Source organism: Rhinopithecus bieti, unplaced genomic scaffold, assembly GCF_001698545.2.
Source record: "Rhinopithecus bieti isolate Rb0 unplaced genomic scaffold, ASM169854v2 scaffold_2077, whole genome shotgun sequence".
Classification (NCBI taxonomy): Eukaryota; Metazoa; Chordata; class Mammalia; order Primates; family Cercopithecidae; genus Rhinopithecus; species Rhinopithecus bieti.
Window position 1 is genome coordinate 1,512,552 of NW_016803882.1, and position 23,319 is coordinate 1,535,870.

Sequence of the window (23,319 nt, forward strand, 5' to 3'; positions counted from 1 at the left end):
GGCAGGAGGAGCATTCCTCTTACTCACGGGAGAGTCAGCTTTTCTGTCCCATTCAGGCATTCAATTGATTGGGTGGGGCCTTGCCACATTAGGGAGGGGAATCTGCTTGATACATCTGCCAGTTTAAATGTTCATTTTGGTCAGGTGCAGTGGCTCACACCTGTAATCCCAGCACTTCGGGAGGCTGAGGCGGGTGGATCACCTGAAGTCAGGAGTTCAAGACCAGCCTGGTCAACATGGTGAAATCCCCCGTCTCTACTAATAATGCAAAAATTAGCTGGCTGTGGTGGCAGGTACCTATACTACCAGCTACTTGGGTGACTGAGGCAGGAGAATCACTTGAACCCAGGAGGCAGAGGTTGCAGTGAACCGAGATTATGCCACTGCACTCCAGCCTGGGTGACAGTGTGAAACTGAGTCTCAAAAAATAAATTAAATAAATAAATGTTCATCTCATCCAGAAACACTCTCACAGACACACCAAGAATACTGCTTGACCAAATGTCTGGGAACCCTGTGGCTCAGTCAAGTTGACAAGTAAACGTAACCATGGCAACTTGGCACCCAGACACATCTCCTTAAACCATACTGAATAACCAAATAAAGACAATAACAAGGTCATAATTCCACCTACCATGATACCACTATCCTGCATACAAACAAAAACACATTTAACCCCTTTCCTAGAAGAGAAGGTAAAGTCCTTGTATCATGTTTTCTCTTTGATATCCCATAACTTTTTTTTACTTGTATAAATTTAAGGGGTACAAGTACAGTTTTGTCACATGGATATTTTGCATAGTGGGGAAGTCTGGGCTTTTGGGTAAGCATCACCCAAACAGTGTACATTGCACCTATTAGGTAATCTCTCATCCCTCATTGCCCTCCCACCCTCCCACTCTTTCAAGTTTCAATGCCTATTCTTTCACACTCTACACACTCTATGTCCATGTGAACACATTATTTATATCCCATTTATAGATAAGAACACATGGCATTTGACTTTCTGGGTTGTTTCACTTAAGATAGTAGCCTTCAGGCCGGGCGCGGTGGCTCAAGCCTGTAATCCCAGCACTTTGGGAGGCCGAGACGGGCGGATCACGAGGTCAGGAGATCGAGACCATCCTGCCTACCACGGTGAAACCCCGTCTCTACTAAAAATACAAAAACTAGCCGGGCGAGGTGGCGGGCGCCTGTAGTCCCAGCTACTCGGGAGGCTGAGGCAGGAGAATGGCGTAAACCCGGGAGGCGGAGCTTGCAATGAGCTGAGATCCGGCCACTGCACTCCAGCCTGGGCGACAGAGCAAGACTCCGTCTCAAAAAAAAAAAAAAAAAGATAGTAGCCTTCAGTTCCATCCATGTTGCTGCAAAAGACACGATTTTATTCTTTTTTATAGCTGAATAGTATTCTATTTTATTTATACACACACACCACATTTTCTTTCTTTTCTTTCTTTTTTTTTTGATACGGAGTCTTGCTCCATCACCAGGCTGGAGTGCAGTGGCCCGATCTCAGCTCACTGCAATCTCCGCCTCTCAGGTTCAAGTGGTTCCCCTGCCTCAGCCTCCCCAATAGCTGGGACTACAAGTGTGCACCACCATGCCCAGCTAATGTTTTGTATTTTAGTGGAGATAGGGTTTCACCATATTGGCCAAGATGGCCTGGATCTCCTGACCTCGTGATCTGCCTGCCTTGGCCTCCCAAAGTGCTGGGATTACAGGCGTGAGCCACTGCACCTGGCCCACCACATTTTCTTTATCCAGTCATCCACTGAGGATACTTAGGTTGATTCCATATCCTTGTTTTTGTGTGTAGTGCTGTGATAAACATAACGAGTGTAAATATCTTTTCGATGTAATGCTTTCTTTTCTTTTGGGAAATCTCATAACTTTTTAAACAATTCTTAAATACTACGATATCGAGTCAATACATCTTAGGTTATATGATGCAGGAAAAAGAGATGGAAGAAAACAAAGATAATTTATACACACACATACACACACGTAATCATGGCAATTACAGTCCTCATTTCTATAACTGGTCACATGGCTCTCTTATATAAGTGGGAACATATGGTACTTGTCTTTTTGTCCCTGGTTTATTTCGCTTATAATCATGAACACCAGTTATATCTATGTTACTGCAAATGACAGAATTTCATTCTTTTTTATGGCTGCATAGTATTCCATTGTGTGTATATGTCACATTTTCTTTATCCATTCATCTGTTGAAGGACACTCAGATAGAGTCCATCTTTTTACTGTTGAGGATAATACTCTTTAAGGCTTTAGATCTTTTTCTCTAGAGTATACCAAGGCAATACTGGCATTTCTTTTTTCTTTTTTTTTTTCGAAGACAGAGTCTTGCTCTGTTGCCAGGCTAGAGTGTAGTGGTGTGATCTCGGTTCACCGCAACCTCCACCTACTGGGTTCAAGCGATTCCCCTGCCTCAGCCTCCTGAGTAGCTGGGCCTACAGGTTCACGCCACCATGCCCAGCTAATTTTTTCTATTTTAGTAGAGACAGGGTTTCACCATGTTGGCCAGGATGGTCTCGATCTTCTGACCTCATGATCCACCCTCCTTGGCCTCCCAATAGCTGGGATTATAGGTGTATGCCACCATGCCCAGCTAATTTTTGTATTTTTAGTAGAGACAGGGTTTTGCCATGTTGGCCAGGCTGGTCTCGAACTCCTGACCTCAGGTGATTCCCCCCACCCCCAACCTCAGCCTCCCAAAGTGCTAGGATTACAGGCATGAGCCACCATCCCTGGCCTTGTTCCATGTTTTAGCCAAACAAACTAACTTTTAGAGCCCTTTCTAACCTCCTAAGCTGTAACATTAAATTGGCGGATCACTTGAGGTCAGGAGTTTGAGACCAGAGTAGGCAACATAGTGAAACCCCTTCTCTACTAAAAATACAAAAATTAGCTGGGCATGGTGGCAGGCACCTATAATCCCAGCTACGTGGGAGGCTGAGGCAGGAGAATTCCTTGAACCTGGGAGGTGTAGGTTGCAGTGAGCCAAGACTGCACCACTGCACTCTAACCTGGGCAACAGAGCAAGACTCTATCTCAAACAAAAAACAAACCATTAAATCGACAGTCTCTGTTTAGTGGGCCCGTGTCAGTAAATTTGACTTGATCCAACTTTATTTTTCTTTCACCATTATCCCATAGTCTTAATATCCATTCCCACACATTTCGCCCTGGATTTCTGTATGTGTAAATTGGAAAAATGATGTACTCCTTTTGGAGTACAGCTTACCCCTTCACAGGTCATGTTTTGTACTTCACCTTTTGTGGCTGGCTGGAACTTGAGTCTAGTCATAGGTTTAGAAGCAAAGACAGGTGATGAGGGTGTGTCCTGAATAGAATCAGCAGAGCCTTGCAAGTTAATTACCTCAGAAGAGGACATTGTAATATCTTCAGGCAAAGCAGAGATGGAATAGCTGCTTCTACTGGCAGAAGACTCAGCAGAATTTAGGGGTTCAGTGTCCACACCCTCATCAGGATCTTCCCATATATCCCCATTCCAATTTTCAGGATCTCATTCTTTTCCTTCCCAATCAATGCCCTCACTTTGACAGCAGATGCCCTGAGAGGTTGGGAATTTGATTTGCATAGTAATTCAGCCACTTGCTGGATAAGACTCTGGGTGTCCTTTTCAGCAATCTCAGCTCTGAAGCTACAAAGATTTTAAATGCTGCCTTAAGCATATCATGTATTATAATTATATATTTCTGGACTCCATTCTGATCAACCGATGTGATTTTAGCCATATATTGTGGACTTTCTTGAAGAGGGATACACATACACGATGGTGATACAGTTTTATTTCCAACGGGTGACCACAAGAGGGCGCTAGGTGACTACAATGATCTGCTTACCAAACATTAAAGCACAAAATTAAGCATAAAGGTTAAGTAATTGCCATATATACAAAAAGGAATACCTTTTAATGTAATATCTTAAAGTTAATACATTTTAAAGCCTGATATATTTTTAAAAGAAATTTGGCACATAAAAAAAAGTGCTTGATTAAAATGTGCACTCAGTGTGAGCATAGTGACTAAAATGTGAGCACAGTGGCTCAAGCCTGTAATCCCAGCAGTTTGGGAGGGCAAGGCAGGCAGATCATCTGAGGCCAGGAGTTTGAGACCAGCCTGGCCAACATGGTGAAACCCTGTCTCTTCTAAAAATACAAAAAATTTGCCAGGCACAGTGGCGCATGCCTGTAATCCCAGCTAGTCAGGAGGCTGCGTCAGGAGAGTTGCTTGAACCTGGGAGGCAGAGGTTGCAGTGAAGCAAGATCGCACCATTGCACTCCAGCCTGAGTGACACAGCAAGACTGTCTCAAAAAAAGAAAATAAAGAATAAAAAACCAATAAAATGTGCACTCAAACAAGGAGTCTCCTCTCTTGTTATCGAGGGACAATTCAGAATCAACGCCAAATATTGTTTTAGTGTGAAAGATCCCTGCTTTAAATTGAGGCTCATGATTTTGTGCTCCTGCTCTAGGGAATGAGACCTATCATGTTGTATTAGCTATGCCTTTTGTTTTCTGTATTCCGATACTTTGACATTTGAGAGCCTTGCTAATCCTGGTGGACTGCCTGTCCCAGTCCCAGTGCTAGCAAATTTCTAGAGACAGTAAATGATTAGGGGACTATGCCCTTTATATGCCAACCAATCCAGGGCCTACAACTTCAACCACCTTCTTTATTGGGTCCATACTATCCATCTGCCTGCCCTAATCACTCCAGGGCCAGCCCTTATCCCCCAGAGCCCACAGAAATTATTCAAATAAGCCAATGCTAAACTTGCTTACCCAGCCTTGCCTCTTTCTTTCTATGGAAACCACAGTAAATTATCTTGCCCACATTTTCCTTCCACTCTCTTTGCCTCCTGACCAACCCCTGTGCTTCCTAGGTGTCTTTCCTCATCCTCCTTGGGGTGATATACCCCTTCATAGGATCTGTGAGCATAACAACTATATTTTCTATTCTTTCTTTTTTGAGATAGGGTCTGGCTCTTCACCTAGGCTAGGGTGTAGTGGCACGATCCAGCTTACTGCACCCTCCGCCTCCTGGCCTCAAGGGATCCTCCCACCGCAGCCTTAGGAGTAGCTGGGACTACAGGCACTTGCCACTACAGCTGGCTAAGTTATGTATTTTTTGAGGAGAGACGCGAGCTCACCATGTTGCCCAGGCTGGTCTTGAACTCCTGGACCCAAGTGATCCTGCAACCTTGGCCTCCCAAAGTGCTGGGATTACAGGTGTGAGCCCCCATGCCCAGCCACAACTATATTTTCAATGGCACTTGGCTCCTCATCTAATGACCCTGCCATATTAAATAATAATAAAACCTATATTTTTAAAACAAGTGTCAGACTTTGCTGGTTACCTTCTCAACCATTCCCCTACTTTCTTGCTAAAGGCTTTGTTCAAGATAGCAGTGGATTCAGCTTAAATGCTTACCTTGCCAGGTTCCTTGCAGCTAGCTTGTCTGTGTGACACACACATGGCTTCCACATAAGGAGAAATCTCCTGGCAATTTTGGGGTAAATTTTTGTTTCCTGATTCAGATACCACTTCTTTCTCCTTTTCACCCTTTTGGAACACAGACATGAGACTAGAGATAAAGGACCTATTTTACAATCATGAAGTGACAAACTCAAGCATGAAAGCTACCTTGTAAGGATAGTGAAATGGAAAGATAAAGGAAGCTTGGGGCCAGATACAGTGGTTCATGCCTGTAATCCCAGCACGTTGGGAGGCTGAGGGGGGAGGATTTCTTGAGCCCAGGAATTGGAGACCAGCCCTGGCAACAAAGTAAGACCCTGTCTCTACAAAAAATATAAAAATTAGCTGAGCATGATGTTGCACACCTGTAGTCCCAGTTATTCAGGAGGCTTCAGTGGGAGGATTGCTTGAGCCCAGGAGGTCGAGGCTGCAGTGAGCCATGATCACACCATTGCACTACAGCCTGTGCAACAGAGCAAGGCCCTGTCTCTAAAAGAAAATAATAATATACTAATATTTAATATTAATACTAACAGCTTTTTGAAGGGTTTCTCATTGAATCCTCCCAAAATGGTATGAGATAGATAAAAATGCTCTGACTTTACAGATGGAGAAGCTGAGGCATAGAAGTGTTATATAACTTTTCCAAGGACATACAACTCTAAGTGGAGGAGTCAAGATCCAAACCCACTTCTGCCTGTCTCTAAAGCCTGAGCTAACAATTGTAAACTATTGCAATTAATTGAAAGGCAAACTCTTTGGAGATTCCTGTTTGTATCTCCACAGTGCCTAGTGTACTGCTAGATACCAGTATTATTTAATCAAGATAAATAGACCGGGTGCGGTGGCTCATGCCTGTAATCCCAGCACTTTGGGAGGCCAAGGCAGGCAGATCACGAGGTCAGGAGATCCAGACCATCCTGGCGAACACAGTGAAACCCTGTCTCTACTAAAAATACAAAAAATTAGCCGGGCTTGGTGGCAGACGCCTGTAGTCCCAGCTACTCGGGAGGCTGGGGCAGGAGAATGGCGTGAACCTGGGAGGCGGAGCTTGCAGTGAGCCGAGATCACGCTACTGCACTCCAGCCTGGGTGACAGAGTGAGACTCTGTCTCAAAAAAAAAAAAAAAAAAAAAAAGGAAAAAAAAAGAAAAAAACAAGATAAATAAAATTAAGAGTAATCAAAACAAAAGAATTACATTTTGGGCCATATCAAGATAAACTAAACATAACCAAAAACTTAGTTTCAGTATATTTAAATAGACTTAATCTTTATTATTTGTGGATTCCATATTTGCCAATTTGCCTACCCATTAAAATGTATTTGTAAGCCTGAAATCAATACTTGCAGCACCTTCATAGTCACTTGCAGACATGTGCAGAGTGGGAAAAAATTGGAGTTGCCCAACATGCACGTAGAATAAGGCAGCTCTCTGCCTTTCTATTTTAACACACTGTAAACAAAAGTCCTTTTCCAAGTTTACTTAGCACTGCATTTTCCCCATTTTTGTGCCTTTTGTTGATTTCACATTTTTTTTGTAGTTTCTTATTTTTATTTTTATTTATTTTTGCTTTTTTTGAGACAGAGTCTCCCTTTGTGGCCCAGGTTGGAGTGCAGTGGCACGATCTTGGCTCACTGCAACCTCTGCCTCCCAGGTTCAAGCAATTCCTCTGCCTCAACCTCCCAAGGAGCTGGGACTACAGGCGCACACCACCACGCCTGGCTAATTTTTGTATTTGTAGCAGAGATAGGGTTTCACCATATTGGCCAGGCTGGTCGCTAACTCCTGACCTCATGATCTGCCAGCCTCGGCCTCTCAAAGTGCTGGGATTACAGGTGTGAGTCACCGCGCCCGGCCGATTTCACTGTTTAAAATGGCCCTACATGGTGGCTCAAGCCTGTAATCCCAGCACTTTGGGAGGATGAGGCGGGTGGGTCCCTAGGGCCCAGGAATTTGAGACCAGTCTGGCAACATAGAGAGACCCTATCTCTACAAAAAATATTAAAATTAGCCAGGTATGGTGGCAGGTTGCCTGTGGTCCCAGCTACTGGGGAGGCTGAGGCTGGAGGATCCACTTAAGCACAAGAAGCAGAGGTTGCAGAGAGCCAAGACTGCACTACTGCACACCAGCCTGGAAGACAAAGTCAGACCCTGTCTCAAAAAAGAAAAAAAAAAAAAGACATTTTCTCACCACAAAAGAATGACAACTATGCGAGATAATGCCTATGTTAATTAGCTTGATTTAGCCTTTCCACTATATATATACATTTTATTAATTTATTATTATTTTTTGAGAGGGAGTCTTACTCTGTCACCCAGGCTGGAGTGTAGTGGCACAATCTCAGCTCACTGCAACCTCCGCCTCTCGGGCTCAAGCTATTCTCCTGCCTCGGTCTCCCAAGTGGCTGGGATTACAGGTATGTGCCACCAGGCCCTGCTAATTTTTGTATTTTTAATAGAGATGGGGTTGCACCATGTTGGCCCAGCTGGTCTCTTGAACTCCTGACCTCTGGTGATCCACCCACATTGGCCTCCTAAAGCGCTGGAATTACAGGCTTGAGTCACCATGCCTGGTCTTTATTTATTTATTTTTTGGAGGCAGGGTCTTGCTGCCATCCAGGCTGGAGTGAAGTGGTGCAATCTTGGCTCACTGCAACCTCTGCTCCTGAGTTCAAGCGATTCTCCTGTCTCAGCCTCCCGAGTAGCTGGGATTACAGGTGTGTGCCACCACACCCAGCTAATTTTTGTATTTTTAGTAGAGACGGTGTTTCACCATGTTGGCCAGGCTGTTCTCAAACTCCTGGCCTCAGGCCATCTGCTGCTATAAAGATACTACCTGAGACTGGGTAATTTATAAAGAAAAGAGGTCTAGGCTGGGCACGGTGGCTCACGTCTGTAATCCTAGCACTTTGAGAGGCTGAGGCAGGCGGATCACAAAGTCAGGAGTTGGAGACCAACCTGACCAACATGGTGAAACCCCGTCTCTACTAAAAATACAAAAATTATCTGGGCATGGTGGTGAGTGCCTATAATCCCAGCTACTCAGGAGGCTGAGACAGGAGAATCGCTTGAACCCAGGAGATGGAGGTTGCAGTGAGCCGAGATTGCGCCACTGCACTCCAGCCTGGGTGATGAGCAAGACTCCATTTCAAAAAAAAAGGAAAAGAGGTTTAATTGACTCACAGTTCCACACAGCTGGGGGGCCTCAGGAAACTTACAATAATGGCAGAAGGGGAAGTGGACACCTTATCACCAGGCAGCAGGAGAGACACAGAGGACGTGAGAGTGCAGGAAAAGCTATCATTTACAAAATCATCAGATCTTGTGAGAATGAACTCACTATCACAAGAACCACATGGGGGAACCGCCTCCAGAATCCAATCACTTCCCTCCCTCCACAGGTGGAGATTATAGGTCCCTTCCTCTATACATGGGAGTTACAATTCAAGATGAGATTTGGGTGGGAACACAGCCAAACTATATCAGCGGGGGTGATCTTTTTTTTTTTTTGCAAAGACGGTCTTGCTCTGCCGCCAAGGCTGGAGTTCAGTAGCATGATCTTGGCTCTCCGCAGCCTGGAACTCCTGGATTCAAGTGATCCTCCCGCCTCAGCCTCTTGAGTAGCTGGGACTGCAGGCATGTCCCACCACGTGTGGCTGGCGAGGGTAACTGATAATGACCACCAAGGTGAAATTGGACTGCTAGTCCACCAAGGAGCTAAAGTAGACAACCTAGAGATCCTGTAGGAGATCTGCTAGATTGTTGCTTAGCATTCCTATGCCATTACTAAAGTCCATGGAAAACTACAACAGCCCAATTCAGGCAGCACCACTAACGCACAGACTCTCCAGAGCAAAGATTTGGGTCACCCCAACAGGTAAAGCACCACAACTGACTGGGCGCAGTGGCTCACACCTGTAATCCCAGCACTTCAGGAGGCCAAGGTGGGCGGATCACCTGAGGTTGGAAGTTCGAGACCAGCCTGACCAACATGGAGAAACCCCATCTCTACGAAAAATACAAAATTAGCCAGGCATAGTGGTGTATGCCTATAATCTCAGCTACTTGGGAGGCTGAGGCAGGAGAATCGCTTGAACCCAGGAGGTGGAGGTTATGGTGAGCCAAAGTCATGCCATTGCAGTCCAGCCTGGACAGCAAGAGCGAAACTCCATCTCAAAACAAACAAACAAACAACAACAAAAAAACAAAGAACCACAACCAGTAAAGCAGCTAAAGGCACTTGCTGAAGGCAAAGGGAAAATGGAATTGGTAGTGAAGAAAGGTGTTACAGGTACCAGCCATGACCATGTGTCCCGTTACAGAAACAAGGACTAGAACTGTCATATTTCCTCATTTTATTATGAATGTTTGTGCACAGGCACGCGTGCACACACACACACACACACATATGTATCAGATGTTTTTTCCCTTATCCATCTATGTGACATAAGATGTATTAATTTAATGTTATAGTATTTAAGTGTTAACTTTACATTACAGAATTTGAATTATGGGATATCAAAAAGAAGAGCAAACATCAACCAAGGACTTTGTATCCTCTTCTGGGGAAAGGGTTTGTGTTGTGGTTGTACCCAAGATAGTTGTATTCTGTTAGGTGAAAGTATGACCTTGTTATGTCTTACTCAGATATTAAGTATGGTTTAAAATGTATATAGGGACTGGGCTCAGTGGCTTACCTGTGCCTGTAATCCCAGCACTTTGGGAGGCCAAGTCAGGAGGACTACTTGAGCTCAGGAGTCGAGACCACTCTGGGCAACACAGCAAGACCCCATCTCTACCAAAAAAAAAAAAAAAAAAATGTAGCTAGGCAGGCCTGGTGGTGTACACCTGTAGTCCCAGCTGCTTGGGTAGCTGAGGTGGGAGAATTGCTGGAGCCTAGGAAGCCAAGGCTTTAATGAGCCGTGATCACACCACTGCACTCCAACCTGGGTCACAGAGCAAGACGCTGTCTCAAAAAAAGAAAGAAAATTATACACACACACACACACACACACACGGATGTCTCTTAGTATTCCTATGCCATTATTACAGGCATAGGAATGCATATATTACATATATATTTTTATATAATGTATATTGTTATATATAATGTATATTATATGTTATATTTTATATATTTATATATTGTATATTTATATATATTTATATTATATAATTATATATACAGATATCGTATATATTATATATGTTTATATTATATATACAATGTATATAGGTGCCAAGGTGACTGGGGTGAACTTGGAATGGTTGGTTGCAATGGTATCAACTTGGTGGGTGTTTTTTGATAAGATACTAATCTCACAATACATTGGTGAACTTTGTGTAAAGCAGATTGTCCTCCGTTATGTGTGTGTGTGTATGTGTGGGGTGCTTAACTGGTAAGTTGAATGCCTGAACAGAACAAAAAGACCACTTCTCTAAGCAAGGGGGCCTCTCTCTCAACCTTCAGACTGTGTCTGAACCACTGGCTCTCCTGGTCTCCAGCCTGCCGGCCTCCACAGCACATTTTGGACTTCCCAAACTCCGTAATAGCATGAGTGAATTTCTTGTAACAACTCTGTTTCTGCATGCTCACATATCCTATTATTCTGAAGAATCCAAATATGCCTGCTTACTCATTTTTCAAAAAGGTAAAGAATTAAAATGTTGACTTTTCCAATACTTTTGATCTTAGTGTCAAAAAATCATAGTAACACACTCTGCTGCCGTGTATCCAAAGCCGCTGCCTGACAGCCCAGGAATGATACTGTGAACCACAACATCGGGAAGCTAGAGTAATCTAAGTGAAAAATGTCATACACAAAGTGAATATGTAGTGCAGACCTACAACGTGACAAGATGTTATGGCAACACATAATAGAACACACAAAACTACTTACATCTTCACAAAGGTGATGTTTTAGTCCAGTCTGATAAAATGAGTAGGAGATTGCCAGGTACAATTAAAGATTAAAGATGGGCAAATTCTTCTTCTTCCTTTTTTTTTCTTTTATTTTGATGGAGTCTCACCCTGTTGCCCAGGATGGAGTGCAGTGGCACGATCTTGGCTCACTGCAACCTCCACCTCCCAGATTCAAGCAATTTTCCTGCCTCAACCTCCTGAGTAGCTGGTATTACAGGTGGCTGCCACCATACCTGACTAATTTTGTATATTTTTAGTAGAGCCAGGGTTTTGCCATGTCGTTCAGGTTGGTCTCAAACTCCTGACCTCAGGTGATTCGCCCACCTCAGCCTCCCAAAGTGCTGGGATTATAGGCGTGAGCCACTGCACCCAGCCAACAGGGGCGAATTCTTTACTATTCCTTTCCACCTAGAGGTGAAGTTCAATTCACTTCCTCCTGAATCTGAGCTGGCCTTAGTGACTTGCTTAACCAATATTATGTAGCAGAAGTGATGTTCTAGAACTTCCAAGGTTAGGTCATAAGGCTTGTAGCATCTGCCCGGGATTCTCAGAACACTTTGACAGCCAAAAGGTTCCACTTAAGTCCACTGCTCTGAGACCGCCATGCTGAAGAGGCAACATGTAGGCATGGCTTTCCCTCATCTCTGCCTATGTGTCAGACATTTGAATAATTCTCTTTTGGACTCTAGACCAGCCCATTTGCCAGTTGAATATCACCAAATAACCCCTGCCAACACCAACAGAAGAACCAGCCACTGAGCCTAGCCCCAATTACTGATCCACAAATCATGAGATTTAAGATGGTCTCTATTATAAGATAGTTTGTTATACAGCAACTTTTTTTTAAGACAGAGTTTCACTCTTGTAGCCCAGGCTGGAATGCAATGGGCCATCTCTGCTCACTGCAACCTCCACCTCCCAGATTCCAGTGATTCTCATGCCTCAGCCCCCCGAATAGCTGGGATTACAGGCACACACCACCATGCCTGGCTAATTTTTGTATTTTTAGTAGAGATGGGATTTCACCATGTTGGTCAGGCTGGTCTTGAACTCCCGACGTCAGGTGATCTGCCTGCCTCAGCCTCCCAAAGTGCTGGTACTACAGGCGTGAGCTACCATGCCCATCCAGCAATACAATCATTTATCCAATCCTTCCTTCACTGTACTTTCTACCTGCTCTGGCCTTTTCCTCTACAGCCCCCACATTTCAAATCTCACCTAACCTCCTTTGTGAACCCTTTCTCGCTTTTCCCAGCAACAGTGCACTTCCGGTCCTCTGAACCTGTATCCTTTTACCTGTCTAATAATGCGTAATGAGGGTGGCAATCTCCTATTTGTTTAGGACAGTACTAATCTGTCCCAATTGTGTCAATTGTCAGTGACACCCCTTTCACTCTTGAAAGTGTGCCATTTTAGTCAATAAATCATATAGTCATCCTGTACTTGCTTTATTTGTATAGAAATGCTCTCTCATTCTAGATTATAAGATTACTTGAAAGCAAGTAACATGTCTTTCCTTTGGTAAACATCTACTGTGCAACTACAATGTGGTCCATATTATACAACGTGCTGCTTTGTTTTGTTTTGTTTTGTTTTTTAAGACAGAGTCTGGCTGGAGTGCAGTAGTGCCATCTTGGCTCACTGTAACCTCCACCTTCGAGGTTCAAGTGGTTATCCTATCTCAGCCTCCCGAGTAGCTGGGTGGCACCAGCCACCACGCCTGGCTATTTTTTGTATTTTTAGTAGAGATGGGGTTTCATCATGTTGGCCAGGCTGGTCTCGAACCTGTGACCTCAGGTGATCCACCGTCTTGGCCTCCCAAAGTCCTGGGATTATAGGTATGAGCCACTGTATCTTTACATTTTTTGGCGCTTTCAGTAATAGAGGTTGTTAAGCCACAACACCTCAAGGGCTGGGCCAGTTCAAGGACCCATGAGAAAGCAGACAGGAACTCAGATAACGGTACTGTACTTTCTTTTTGGTTTACTATGGAACCAGCACACAGGCAACAGAAAGGATAAACGTGAGATTAAGAACACATGATGTTAAAATAGAGATGGCTACTAGGGCCTCCCATTTCCCTGACAGAGGCACATCTTAAGGTTGGGGCCTGTGCAGAGTGAGAAACCCACCAGCAGAATGGAGCCTAGAACCTTGGTCCACTGTCTTTTAGGCTAGGGGAAGAGGGGAGAAGTGGCTACATTTGTCCACGCCCAAATTTGGGGATCCTATTTTCTTATCCCACCATAAATACATATAACTTCCTTCCTAATACCATATTTTTCTTTCATTGACATTGGGCCTACTTAAGAAGTCAGTGCAGGCTGGATGTGGTGGGTCACGCTAACAACTGTAAACTATTGCAATTAATTGAAAGGCAAATTCTTTGGAGATTCATGTTTGTATCTCCACAGTGCCTAATGTACTGCTAGATACCAGTGTTATTTAACCAAGATAAATAGGCCGGGTGCAGTGGTTCATGCCTGTAATCCCAGCACTTTGGGAGGCTGAGGTGGGCAGATCACCTAAGGTCAGGAGTTCAAGACCAGCCTGGCCAACATGGTGAAACCCCATCTCTACTAACGGTACAAAAATCAGCCAGGTGTGGTGGTGTGTGCCTGTAGTCCCAGCTTCTCAGGAGGCTGAGGCAGGAGAATCGCTTGAACCTGGGAGGCGGAGGCTGCAGTGAGCCGAGATGATGCCACTGCACTCCAGCCTGGGCAACAGAGCCAGGCTTGGTCTCAAAAAAAAAAAAAAAAAAAAAGTGCAGTAACTGGCCATCACTAACCAGAAAGACAATCAGTAAAAGCTTAACAGAACACACAGTAAAGAATTCAGTGGGCCCGGCATGGTGGCTCACGCCTGTAATTGCAGCACTTTGGGAGGCCAAGGAGGGCAGATCACAAGGTCAACAGATCAAGATCAGCCTGGCCAACATGGTGAAACCCCATCTCTACTAAAATACAAAATTAGCTGGGTGTGGTGGCATGCGCCTGTAGTCCCAGCTACTCAGTAGACTGATGCAGGAGAACTGCTTGAACCTGGGAGACGGAGGCAGCAGTGACCTGAGATCGCACCACTACACTCCAGCCTGGCAACAAAGGGAGACCCTGTCTCAAAAANATTGCAGCACTTTGGGAGGCCAAGGAGGGCAGATCACAAGGTCAACAGATCAAGATCAGCCTGGCCAACATGGTGAAACCCCATCTCTACTAAAAATACAAAAATTAGCTGGGTGTGGTGGCATGCGCCTGTAGTCCCAGCTACTCAGTAGACTGATGCAGGAGAACTGCTTGAACCTGGGAGACGGAGGCAGCAGTGACCTGAGATCGCACCACTACACTCCAGCCTGGCAACAAAGGGAGACCCTGTCTCAAAAAAAAAAAAAAAAAAAAAATCAGTAACACTGGATGACTAATGAAAATCATGGAAAAATTTAACTAGCCGGTAAAACCTAATAGAAATAAAGTGTTAAAGACCTAAATGATTTCTAGGCTTTTCTTCCAACTCAACCATTGATCTGCTAAATGTTTCGTTTATACCTTTGATCTTTATTTTATACAAGAACTCTCTTTTCACCCCGTAAGCACAGGCAACTGATTCTCCAATGTGAAATATCCTTAGAAAATAAACCAATTTCCTGTGTACCAGTTAAAGCTCACAGTGACAAATTTTATAAGAAGAAAAGCTGTTAATTTTATTTTCAAATTTTGGAAGATTTTCAGAAAAAAATAAAATGACAAGAACACATACAAATAGTGAAATTATTCATTGAACTATAAACACCGAGAGAGGAAGGGACTTTTGAAGTATTTTAATCCACCTCCTTCTGAAAGTAGGAATCATTTCTAAATGTCTCTCATATCTGTTTTCAAGGTGGGTTTTTCCAGGAGGGTCCCAGCCTCCTCAAATCTTTCCCAAGTTTGATGTACTTCATCTCATAAAAATAATGCATACTTTTTTTTTTTTTTGAGACAGGGTCTTGCTCTGTTGTCCAAGATTGAGTGCAGTGGCATGATCAGGACTCACTGTAGCCTCACCTCACCCAAGCTCAAGTGATCCTCTCACCTCAGCCTCCCAAGTAGCTGGGACTACAGGTGCACACCACCACACTTGGGTAATTTTTTTTACTTTCTGTAGAGATGCGGTCTTGCTATGCTATGCATGCTGGCCTCAAACTCGTGGACTCAAGTGATCCTCCTGTCTTGGCCTCCCAAAGTGCTAGAATTATAGGCCTGAGCCACTGGGCCTGACCATAAACCATTTTAATGATTAAAAAAAAAAAGAAAAAAGAAAATAAGGCAGGCTGGCTTCTCACATTACATACCTTTAGAAAAAGGTCACATCCTTGAAGAAGCTTTGTTATATGCAGAGCACAGTACTGGTTTCAAAAAATATATAAAGGTTCTGTGCACCGGTATTGTTTACATGTGAAGAATTGCCATCAACTTCTATGAAAATTAGCAGGTCAGCACAGTGGCTCATGCCTATAATCCCAGCACCTCAGGAGGCCGAGGTGGGCAGATCACCTGAGGCCGGGAGTTCGAGACCAGCCTGACCAACATGGAGAAACCCCATCTCTACTAAAAATACAAAATTAGTCGGGTGTGATGGTGCATGCCTGTAATCCCAGCTATTCAGGAGGCTGAGGCAGGAGAATCGCTTGAACCTGGGAGGCAGAGGTTGTGGTGAGCCGAGGTAGTGCCACTGCACTCTAGCTTGGGCAATGAGAACAAAACTCTGTCTCAAAAAAAAAAAATAGCAAGTTCTATTCATTCAAGTACATTAAGTTAATTGTACTTCACAAAGTTTTATATTTGGGATGAGGCTGAAACAGAAAAAAAAAAAAACACTAGCACAGAGCTGTTAATAAAAAAAAAAACTTGAAAATATTAATTATTGTGAGATGTGATCAAATGAAAATCAATCCTGGATAACATTATAAATCTCTAACTCCATAAATAAGTTCTACTATGTACTAAAAATTTCCACTATCAGAAGATCCTTATTAAAATAAAGAAATACATAAAACTGAAACAGTAAGTCAATGTGATTGTTTCATTTCAGAAGATCTACGGGTCCTGCTGCCAGCCACACGCATCTCCAGGTTCTCAACGAAGTGTGACTAGCTCTTCTGAAGAGGTAGGGTGAATGGCGACTGTGTTGTCAAAGTCCGCCTTCGTTGCTCCCATCTTCACTGCAACGGCAAAACCTTGCAGCATTTCATCACATCCAAGTCCCTGCATATGGATCCCAACCACCTGGGAAAAAAAGAGAAACATCTTTTCTTTTTTCTTTTTTTTGAGACAGAGTTTCGCTCTTGTTGCCCAGGTTGGAGTGCAATGGCATGATCTCGGCTCACTGCAACCTTCACCTCCCGGGTTCAAGCGCTTCTCCTGCCTCAGCCTCCTGAGTAGCTGGGATTACAGGCATGCACCACCATACCCAGCTAATTTTGTAATTTTAGCAGAGATGGGATTCACCTTGTTGGCCAGGCTGGTCTTGAACTCCTGGGTTCAAGTGATCCACCCACCTCAGCCTCCCAAAGTGCTGGGATTACAGGCGTGAGTCACATTGTCTGACTGATATTGTGATCTTAACTGATCTTAATTGAACCTATAAAGAGCCTCTGGTGATGGCCGGCTCTTCATATTATTCCTCTCCATATCGCAGTTCTTAGTCTTGAGAAGAATGGACTAATAATGTTTGTCAACTAAATGAATGATAACTGGTATGAAGAAATAACTAAGAAGGAGCCTTCATGATTCAATATCCAGAAATCATAGGCCACTGAGGAATGTTCATGACACCACCATGCCCAGCTAATTTTTGTATTTTTAGTAGAGACAGGGTTTCACCATGTTGCCCAGGCTAGTCTCAAACTCCTGAGCTCAGGCAATCCGCCTACCTCGGCCTCCCAAAGTGTTATGATTACAGGCATGAACCATAGCGCCTGGTTTCTCCTCTTTTTTTTTTTTTTTTTTTTGAGATGGAGTCTTGCTTTGTCGCCTAGGCTGGAGTGCAGTGGCATGATCTTGGCTCGCTGCAACCTCCGCCTCCCAGGTTCAAGTGATTCTCCTGCCTCAGCCTCCCGAGTAGCTGGGATTACAGGCGCCTACCACCACACCAGGCTAATTTTTTTATTTTTAGTAGAGATGAGGTTTCACCACGTTGGTCAGGCTAGTCTCAAACTCCTGACCTCAGGTGATCCACCCGCCTCGGCCTCCCAGTGTGCTGAGATTATAGGTGTGAGCCACCATGCCCAGCATCATCCTTATGTTTTAAAAGGAGTGGAACCTCCTTCTAGATGAAATATTATGAAGAACCCCAAAATACATATAAGACAGATCAAAGTGGGCCTGCCCAGTTGAATCAGAAGGCTTACCGGCTTGGTCTCCCTCCTTTCCACCCCTGCAAAATACTGCCATCCCTGTCCATTTTGCAGAGCACTATTTAGTTTGCTGGATTTTTCCTTACCTTTTCTTCCTTGTTAGCACAGACCATTTTCATCACACATTTTGTTTTCCTTTTGGTAACTGCATGATACATCGGGGTAAAGCTGGTTGAATAGATCTTCACATTTTCTTCTCCATATTTATGAATGGCCTCATCTACAATGCACATTAAAAAAAAGCATCTATCAGAAAACTAAATAATTACACTGAATTATCAAAGAGGGAGATGGCCAGAAATAACATAACCTGAACCAAACCACAAGGAAATATCAAACCACACCAAAATGAGAGGCATTCTACAAAATAAATGTCAGTGTCATATAAGACAAAAGAAAGGCTGAGGAATTTTGCCTCTAGATGAAAAGAAAGGCCAGGCACAGTGGTTTGTGCCTGTAATCCCTGCACTTTGAGAGACGGAGGCAGGCAGATCGCTTGAGCCTAGGAGATTGAGAACAGCCTGGGCAACACAGTGAAACCCTGTCTCTATAAAAAATTAGCCAGGCATGGTGGTGGTGCAGGTCTGGTAGTCCCAGCTATTTGGAGGCTGAGGCCAAAGAATTGCTTGCACCCAGAGGCAGAGGTTGCAGTGAGCCGAGGTCGTGCCAATGCACTCCAACCCGGGTGACAGCGGGAGAGCTTGTCTCAAAAAAAAAAAAAAAAAAAAGAAAAGAAAAGAAAATGATACTCGGTTTACGTGAGGGCCAGTTCTTAGGAAAGATATATTTGTGTGTGTGTGATGTGTGTGTAGAGTGAAAAAAATGAAAAAGAAAAAATACTAAGGTTAGAGAGGAGTCCTTTGCACTATTTTTAGAGCTTTCCTTTAAATTTAAAATTAGTTCAAATAAAAAAGCTAGAAAAAAAAGATCAAAGAGATAGGGTGGTGTTAAGGAAAGATACTGTACACTTGAAGAAGTAGTAGGTGAAAAAACTGGAACTATGACAAGAGAGGAACCAAAAAGCAACGTAATCTGGGACTGAGATAGGTTTCATCAGCTGACAGAGACCTAATTTGAAGGTGGGGGCAGGGGAAAGAGGAAGGAAACTACAAATTACCTTCAGTTTTTAAATACCTACCTTCCGTGAGTCCCACTGTCCCAATAGGTGGGTGGCTGAAAACCACAGTTGGGATGTTGTTATAATCTAATTTGGAATCTGCCTTATGTTCAAAAAGTCGATGGGCAAGTTTTCGGCCAGCAGCTATTGCAACTATGGAGATATTTTAAAATCAGTGTTTATCTTACTGTCTATTTTAATATAGCTAAATTGTTCCACTAGCCATTTATCCATCTAGCTTAATGCCCTAGTTCTGACAGTTTCACGCCATTGTTCATTACACTATCTAGATTACAGTGAAGACATACATGCCTCAGCAAACAACTCAAAATGACTGGCTTATGAGAATTCTATACATTCTATTACAGGTTGAGCATCTCTAATCCAGAAATTCAAAATCCAAAATCCAAAATGTTTGAGCATCATGATGCCACAAATGGAAAATTCCACACCTGACCTCATGTGAAGGGTTGCAGTCAAAAATGCAAAATTATGTCTCATGCACACAATTATTTAAAATATCGTATAAAACAACCTTCCGACTATACGTATAAGGTGTATGTAAAACAGATGAATTCCGTGTTTTAACTTGGGTAGCATCTGCAAAATATCTCATTATGTATATGCAAATATTCCAAAATTTGAAATTGAAAACACTTCTGGTCCCAAGCATTTCAGATAAGGGATGCTCAACCTGTCTGGCCCCACTCCCAAAGGACACATTCACAAGTTCTCACTTACCTGGCAGTTAATCTACTTAATTAAGATACTAGCTTTTCAATACAATATTTATGCAACAAACTATATTAGTTTTGAGCATCTTTAGTTCTATTTTATAACTGTATTAACTTGACAGTAATTAGTTTTGTTTTGTTTTGTTTTGTTTGAGATGGAGTTTTGCTCTTGTTGCCCAGGCTGGAGTGCAATGCCGTGATGTCGGCTCACCATAATTTCCACCTCCCAGCTTCAAGCGATTCGCCTGCCTTAGCCTCCCAAGTAGCTGGGATTACAGGCGTGCACCACCATGCCCGGCTAATCTTATATTTTTAGTAGAGACAGGGTTTCACCGTGTTAGGCAGGCTGGTCTCAAACTCCCGACCTCAGGTGATCCGCCCACCTTGGCTTCTCAAAGTGCTGGGATTACAGGTGTGAGCCACTGCACCTGGCAACAGTAATTTTCTTTTTTTACTTAAAAGTTTATTCTTGGCTGGGCGCAGTGGCTCATGCCTGTAACCCCAGCATTTTGCAGGGCTGAGGTCAGGAATTCCAAACCAGCCTGGCCAACATGGTGAAACCCCATCGCTATTAGAAATACAAAAATTATCCAGGTGTGGTGGTGTGTGCCTGTAGTCCCAGCTACTTGGGAAGCTGAGGCAGGAGAATCACTTCAACCGGGAGGCAGAGGTTGCAGTGAGCTAAGATTGCGCCATTGCACTCTCATAGTGCTGGGATTACAAGCGTGAGCCACTGTGCCTAGAATCTTTATTATTATTATTATTATTATTATTATTATATTATGAACATGTTCAAGTGGAATTGTATAAATTCTATTTTGTGCAAAGTTCAACAAACATGAAATGTATACTTCTAATTTACTTGGTCAAGTATAATTCTACATTTTAAAAAAATTTTAATAATGAAATTGACTCAGACACAGCTGAACTCATTGGATAAGGAAAAAAGATCACCCTTGCACTTTTTACGTAGGAAACTAAACTACTTTTCCAGTAATGTGTTCAGATTTGTTTCTTTATTTCTTTTTCTGTTTTCTGATTTTAGCTTAACATATATGTATTGTATTATGTTGACCTTGCTAAGTTCAGAGTAAGTAACCATCTTAGACATTCTTATATCATTTTTACTTCTCTCATATAAGCACTTACTAATCCTTAGGATGTACAGGGGATTTAAGAAAAACAAAAAAGATTTGCCTATAGTTTTCTTCCTAAATAACAGACTTTTACCCCTGCCACCATTTGCCAATTTCATAAAGTCATGAAACTAAAATGAGGAAGAAAAGAATAGATTCCCACTAGACAGAAATAGGCATTAAAAGGACTTTTGGTAATAGGTATATCAGAAAAGGACAAAGGAGTAAAGTTGGGGGATAAATGTATTGACTGCTCCGTATCGTTCCCTCCTGCAAACACACACACGAGCACACACAAATTTCTATCAAAACTCTGCTTTTAGGTGATGGGGTGTTTTCAGAAATATCCAGGAAACCTTGGGTAAATCCCACAGTAGAGGCTCTTATTCGTTGTCTTCCAGAGAATAGCCTTTGAAATTGTTCGGTGTCTTAGAAGCATTTGGTATCCAGCATCCTACTCCTGTCCTGCTTAAGCGCTGGATTAGGAAAAAGAAAGACTGCCTGTTGCGGTGGCACGCGCCTGTCATCCCAGCACTTTGGGAGGCCGAGATGGGTGGGTCACCTGAGGTCGGAAGTTCAAGACCAGCCTGACCAACATGGAGAAACCCCGTCTCTACTAAAAATACAAAATTAGCAAGACGTGGTGGCACATGCCTGCAATTCCAGTTACTTGGGACGCTGAGGCAGGAGAATTGCTTGAACTCAGGAGGCGGAGGTTGCAGTGAGCCGAGATCGTGCCATTGCACTCCAGCCTGGGTGACAAGACCGAAACTCCGCCTAAAAAAAAAAAAAGAAGAAGAAGAAGAAAGACGATAATGAGAATATTTACGCAAGTGGTCCAGAGAAAAACACGTCGAACTTGGGGAGGCAGAAGCAGCCAAGAAGCTCCAGAACTCCGATAGTTCAAACATGTCCTCAGAGAAGTTACATATGAGTAGGTGTCTGGTGTATGAAAAAAGACTACAGTGAATGGAGACCTCGAGTATCGCATCTAAGGTAGAGATTACACACGTACGGGGTGAATGAAGTACACCTGGTTGAATACTAGCACAAGGACCATCAAGAGGCACCTTTTATCTTCTCTCTGGCACTAGCATGTTTTAAGAACATCCTCTAGAGAAGGGTAGGTGGGAACCGAGAGTGCACTGAGTTTAAGCTTTGAAATGATTATTTGTACTTAAAATGTGTGTATTTTAAAATTAAATTAAAATTCAATCAATTTTATTTTAATGCCTCAGTACAAGCATGCAAGAATATACATAGTATGCTGCTTCTTCTTGTTTATTATTATTATTATTATTATTATTATTATTATTTTTAGACGGAGTCTCGCTCTGTTGCCAGGCTGGAGAGCAGTGCGCCATCTCGGCTCACTGCAACCTCTGTCTCCCGGGTTGAAGCAATTCTCGTGCCTCAGCCTCCTGAGTAGCTAGGACTATAGGCGTGAGCCACCACGTCCAGCTAATTTTTGTATTTTTAATAGAAAAGAGGTTTCACCATGTTGGCCAGGATGGTCTCAATCTCTTGACCTCGTGATCCGCCTGCCTCGGCCTCACGAAGTGCTGAGATTACAGGCATGAGCCACCATGCCCAGCCAAATCTTTATTTTTTTTAATAGAGACAACATCTCACTATGTTGCCCAGCCTGGTCTCAAACTACTAGACTCAAGCGATCCTCCTCCTTCAGCCTCCCAAAGTGCTGGGAGCCACCACACCCAGCCAAGAGCAAGAACTTTCTAAAGGAACTAAAAGGGTTTGAGTGTGTGACTGGCATAGGTTTCATATCCTGATATAAGGCCCTGGGACATACTGGAATCGCTGATGAGGTTCCAGAAGGGTACAGATTAATAGTAGATCAAGGGGCATCATTAATGGATAGAGACGGGACAGAGCTTGAAATGGTGCTTAGGAAGCGGGTTGAGGTATGGGATGCGGGAGAGAAGGAAATCAGTCTTGGTTGCATCAAGACCAGTCATACAAGAATGACAATCTAGGCTGTGTGCGGTAGCTCATGCCTGTAATCCTAACATTCTGGGAGGCTGAGGCAGGCGGACTGCTTAAGCCCAGGGGTTCAAGACAACATGGTAAAACCCTGTCTCTACAAAAAATGCGCCTGTGATCCCAGCTACTTGGGAGTCTGAGGTGGGAGGATCACCTGAGTCCAGGAAGGTTGAAACTGCAGTGAGCCCGTGATCACGCCACTGCACTCCAGCCTGGGTAACAGAGTGAGACTCTGTCTCCAAAAAAGAAAAGAAAAGAAAAGAAAAAAGGCAATCTAAATTACTTCTTCCAAATGCCACTTCCTTCCACTGCCACCAAGCACAAGTCTGCTCCTAACTTAAGAGAGTTCCGCAAAGGGTCATCATATTGTCTGCATGAAAATTTCAGTCTCTGCTAAGCATTTTAAGTCTTTTATTCAGATAATGTCAGGTATCCAACCAATATCTATTTCAACACATTGTACCATTTTGACAACGTAAAGACACTCATCCTTT

The 23,319-nt window shown here is 43.4% G+C and overlaps 2 protein-coding genes across 2 annotated transcripts in view; both read right to left on the minus strand.

Annotated features, from left to right (window-relative positions):
* GTF2E2 (general transcription factor IIE subunit 2) overlaps positions 1-11,525 on the minus strand; it is a 112,105-nt gene extending 100,580 nt beyond the window's left edge. The window contains exon 1 of the mRNA XM_017857145.1: positions 11,424-11,525. The gene's annotated coding sequence lies outside the window, so the exon portion shown is untranslated. The remainder of the gene's footprint in view (positions 1-11,423) is intronic.
* A 3,597-nt stretch (positions 11,526-15,122) lies between these two features.
* GSR (glutathione-disulfide reductase) overlaps positions 15,123-23,319 on the minus strand; it is a 58,995-nt gene continuing 50,798 nt past the window's right edge. Inside the window, exons 11-13 of the mRNA XM_017856848.1 lie at positions 18,976-19,107; positions 17,924-18,057; positions 15,123-16,707 (exon numbers count right to left, since the gene is read on the minus strand). Coding sequence (XP_017712337.1) covers positions 16,558-16,707; positions 17,924-18,057; positions 18,976-19,107 — 416 coding nt within the window. The 3' untranslated portion in view covers positions 15,123-16,557. The remainder of the gene's footprint in view (positions 16,708-17,923; positions 18,058-18,975; positions 19,108-23,319) is intronic.